Genomic DNA, 5,009 nt, shown 5'->3' on the forward strand with positions numbered 1-5,009 from the left:
AGCTGGACCCAGAGAAAGAAAACCAAAACTTATAGAGACAGTGTTCTTATGAGATAATAACATTTTGCTAAAACTTTAGATGTGCCAGATGGCTTTTGAAAGTACCTGGGGTCATGAACTGATACATTTTTTCCATTAAGCTTCCCAGGAATACAACAGAGGTAAGCTTTCAGTGAAGAATAAAGGGAGAGACAGAGGGTAAATTTTCCTCCAGAAAGCATTCTGGTAACTTTAAGTGAAACAGTTTTACTTTTATGAGAAATAATTATTGCTCAGTATTGTTCTCTTTGGTTTAATACTGCCTGTAGAACAAAAGCGACCTGAGAGAGAAATTTTGTGACTTATTTGTTATTTTATGTCTTTGACTTTCCAAGCCCTAGGTACAGAGAATGAGATGTCTCACACTTCACACCTTCTGCAGTTCTAGGACATGACTCCTCTCCTGCCATGGAAGCTGAGGTATTGCATATAAAACAGGTCTGCTGAATCGCCTGTAGCAATTGGCTGTAACACAGGGTCAGACACCTGTAATATATGAGAACATTTCCATTGGACATGAATCTTAGTGCTAGGGTCCAGTTTTCAGAAATAACATCACCTAGCTTGCAAGTGCTTAGGGTTCACAAAAGCAGACCCCAGAAGCTAAGAAAGGATAAGAAATTGAGAGCTTTCTCTGTGGACTAGCATCTACTTTTCACTTAGAAAATTTCCCCTCTCTCCTTTATACTACATGTCCTTTCATAATATACTCTCAGGAGTTGATGAACTAATCAAAATAATATATCTGGAAAGGCATGTACACCAATGCCATATTTAATGAAGCAGGACTTATTTTCTATAATGTTTGATTTAAAAATATTACATTTATTCCATTATTTTTATTACTCTGCCAAACATTATGGGGTCCCCTAAAAGTGCCAAATATTGGATGCTTCCAGAGTAACTGGAAACGAACTATTTTCAGTGCATTGACTTGTTATAAAGATGAGAGGAAACAAGAAAATAATTGTAATCTGTGACTCAGGGAAAAGGAAATCTTAAATGAGCTGTATATAGACACTGAGTGTTGGCATTGTGCAAACCTAAGACAAAGCAGAACACTAGGAGAATTTGAGCAAAGAAAATTGGAATACTGAGTCAAGTAACACCTCTAATCTAGTATTTATGCCTATCTTTAAAGATTATATGTCTCAAACTTTGTCTTACCAATTTGATAAGAGCAGGTTATAACAGTACATTACTTCTGTGAACATACAGTTCAGACAAATGGGAGATTTCCCGTTGCCTTCTTCCTTCTGCACTTCAATCACTGAAATGTACTTTCTGCTCTACTCCCAATAAGCTTTATTTGAAGATCATATGAGCCAGTTTCATATTGTGGCTTTCTGTAATGACATCTTTGGCTTTTTTTAGCAGTAAAATGCAAAATTATCTTGAAGTCCTGATCTTCAAAATGTCCAACACCATTGTTTTCTGCCTCACACCTACAGTGTGTTGCATGCAAACACTGTGTATGCAGGAACACAGAGTGAGGGGTTTGGAGTTTGTATCAATGGCCTTTGAAGTTTGTTCCATGCACCATTGCCCTGATATTCACGTGTCTCTTGTCACACCTAGAAGAAGGTAAGAGCACACCCTAGAAAATGACCACAGAATCTCAGATGTTAAGTTTTGCCAGATGAGGTTCAGATTGGATATTAGGAAAAGTTTCTTCACTGAAAGTGTTGTCAGGTACTGGAACAGGCTGTCCAGAGAAGTGGTCCAGTCACCATCCCTAGAGGTGTTTAAAATCCACATAGATGTGGCACTTAGGGACAGGGTTAGTTGTGGATTTGGCAGCATGCTAGATTAATGGTTGGACTTGATGGTCTTCTAGGCCTTTTCCAACCAAAACAATTCTGTGACTGACAAAGTTGAAAACTGACAGGTGATCAACCACCTCTGGGCTGAGTTCTGCCATGGCTAGTTAGATCTGGCTTGGTTGTGTCTACCTAACACTGCAGGGCATAGATATTCAATGGCATCCCTCTTGCCTGTCACAACAGGTCTGCTAATAGTTACTTTTCTGGTCTCTCAGTTTGAGAGCCTGTAGAGTCTTAAGTTTTCTTCTGGTTAGTTCAGTGGCCTGGTGACAGCATAAACATTACCTTCACAAAATTACTATCAAGGAAATGAAATTGGCAGCACTATAAATTAGTGCCTTTTATGCAGAAGCATGGCTCCTGTTCATGCAAACAAATGCAATCCCCTCTCCCTCAACTTAAAGTTAGGTACTGCAAGTGCTAACTTTTGGAAAGGTATGTGAGAATGAGAACATGTGCAGAGCTGGGGGAATACAGTTCCCACTATGACTACCACAACTTTCTCACAAAGGCTTTCCAGAAACCATTCATACCAATCTATTTTTATTACCAACTCTATTAAAGCTAATAGTCTGCATCAGGGTAATTCTGGCAGCATGTAGAAGGTCTAAAATCTGTGATACTCAGCCGGCAGTATAAGCTAGAGCAGTTTTTTCACACTCTGTGCCTAATTCTCTGCTGCAATTAAACTTCACTTTACCACAGTAATGGGCCTTCAGCTGAGAATACATTGATTCACATGTCTTTGCACAGTGCAATGTAAAGTAAGAGCCGTGTGAATAAGAATCTTCTCGTATACATCCTAACTAAAAACAATTGAAATGCAAGCAGATAGTTCTTGAAACAAGCAGTTATTTGCTGTTGTCTGCCTAAAGTACTTGTGTGGGGTTTTTGTTTAGTTTTTTAAAATGAAAAGCAGAAAAGGGTGATGTCAGTAGGTTTTATCCTTATTTTTTATTTTTAGAAGTGGATCAACAAATAACCATGACCTAAATTCTACAAGACAGAAATGCACACAAGCACATTGCTAAAGATCAGAATCTATTTCAGTTCAGGCAATTTCAGCAGAACTGTAAACATGTATCTTCTTTAAAAGCAGACTACAAAAAACTAATTCACCAATACAGCTAAAATGAATAGGAAGGTTTCACTATTTATGACAGGTATTGAATTCAACATTTTAGCTTTTGTTTCATACAGGACAATGTGGACATAGCATTAAAAATCAGACAAATTTGTCAAAGGCAAAAAAGATAACAGCACTGTTAAGTGAGCATCAGTTTTATACTGTCATTAAAGTGAAGCTGGTATCTAGATGGAACAAGCTTCAAACTGGGCATGTGCAGACCCTGTTGTCTCCCGTATTTAAATGGAAGCTGCTGCTGCTGCCCTTTGCTAAGCTGAAGATGAAGTGAAGCAAACTGAAGCTCTAGTGAGAAACTCTACTCTGGATCTCACTTTATTCCAGAATATCTAACAATCTGCTTTACACACACAAAAAGATAAATTGGCTGACTTAAACTCAGAGGAGAGCTTTTCTTTTTTTTTGTTTAGATTTTGTTCACCTGAATAATCAGCCCATTCAAAGCAGGATCTCTTGTCCTTCTGAGGACCCTAACAGCACCAAAATTGTGCGGCACTTCAATGTATGGAATTGCTTGGAAGCCAATGCCTACACACTGATGGATGTGCCTCTAAGAGCCCCAACAGTAAGTGCTTTCTTTGACTAAAAGCTGTAGCAAGTAGTTCTGTTGTCAGTGATGACATTTATAGAACTGTAAATGGACATTTAAGGTTCATGTCAACATTTAATGCTATAACACAATGAATAACATAATGAAAACTTTTAAATCTTTTTATTCCTTTAACTACTTACTGCAGAAAGGACTGTAGAAGCAGTTATTTTCAGCCAAGTTGCACGGGCAGAAGACAGAGAAATGTCTAAAAGCAAACTATGCCAAGTATGTTGCAAACTATAAAACCAACGTGTTTCTGTGCCTTGAACAGTTCAAACACAATGCTTTCTTGTGTTAATATTCAAGATGGAAATTCCTGTCATGTCTGTAATAGTCTGTAAGTGCAGTGGTGTGCTTATGTAAATGTTCAAGAGTTGTTACTTGTAGTTACCCAAAAGAGCTGTTCAGAAGGTTTTCCCAGCTAAGTTCTATTATAGCTCTTTCTCAGTTTTTAAATACTAAACAGAAAAAACTTCCTCAGAAGTGCAAAGGTGAGAATATGTTGTGATAACATTTCAGGATAGAATTTATTTGGGCTCACTAAAAATATTCTCCATTCCACTGCCCAAGCCTGAATCAAAGCAGTTCAGAAGTCCTCTTCCTATTGTGTACCTCAGTATACTATTAGGACTACACAGCTCTGTTTGCTGATTACAAAAGTCTATTTATAAGTAAAGAATAAAATAATTATTGATGCTAATTTCTAAAGTTTTTGAAATATGAAATTCAACTTAAAATCTTGATGTGGTAACTCCAGTCATTTTGGCATCATCCACATAAGACAGCGGACACTTAAAAATAATGTGTAAGTTTCAAGCACTCCAAAAGTTTTTATGTGTATAGGATGGGTGTTTGAATCTGATCCTAATTTATAATGAAGGACAAGCAAATATTTTATTAGTTGCATGGTAGAAACACAGCCTATTTTTTAATAAAACCTGGATGTGTGCAGTGTACTACAGAAAAATAAACAAGTGTCCTGAGCTGAGATGCTTACAAACTAAATTAGATGGATAACATATGAAAGGGAAAAGCAGAATGCAATAGGGAGGGAGGAGAGGGACTGGAGAGTGCACAGTAATATGGGAAAGGATTCTGTGGACAGAGCGATACACATCAGAAAACTAAAAATAGGTTTTTTCCCTTTTTCTGCTGAAAGAAGTAATAAGCTGTCCATTTCCCCTCCCTAGGTCAAGTGACTATTTTCTGACTTTTCCATTTTAATGTGAGACAAATGTTGGTTTAAATGAGTTTCAGGATTGAAAGCAATATGTGCTGCTTGTGCTTGAGATTAAATCCGGAAGCTAGGATACAAAATCTGCTATCCAAATTGCTTAAAGGACAAACATCATCTATGGAAAGCCCTGCTGCCTATTGGAAAAAGGGCTTAGCAGTTGGCGTCATCCTGCTG

At 37.6% G+C, this 5,009-nt stretch overlaps 1 protein-coding gene across 1 annotated transcript in view; it reads left to right on the forward strand.

Moving 5' to 3' along the window:
* The first annotated feature begins 3,531 nt into the window (after positions 1 to 3,531).
* The window catches only part of OPN4 (opsin 4), a 23,041-nt gene continuing 21,563 nt past the window's right edge, over positions 3,532 to 5,009 (forward strand). The window contains 1 exon segment of the mRNA XM_010001146.1: positions 3,532 to 3,571. Coding sequence (XP_009999448.1) covers positions 3,545 to 3,571 — 27 coding nt within the window. The 5' untranslated portion in view covers positions 3,532 to 3,544.

Source organism: Chaetura pelagica, unplaced genomic scaffold, assembly GCF_000747805.2.
Source record: "Chaetura pelagica isolate M959 unplaced genomic scaffold, ChaPel_1.0 scaffold346, whole genome shotgun sequence".
Taxonomy (NCBI): Eukaryota; Metazoa; Chordata; class Aves; order Apodiformes; family Apodidae; genus Chaetura; species Chaetura pelagica.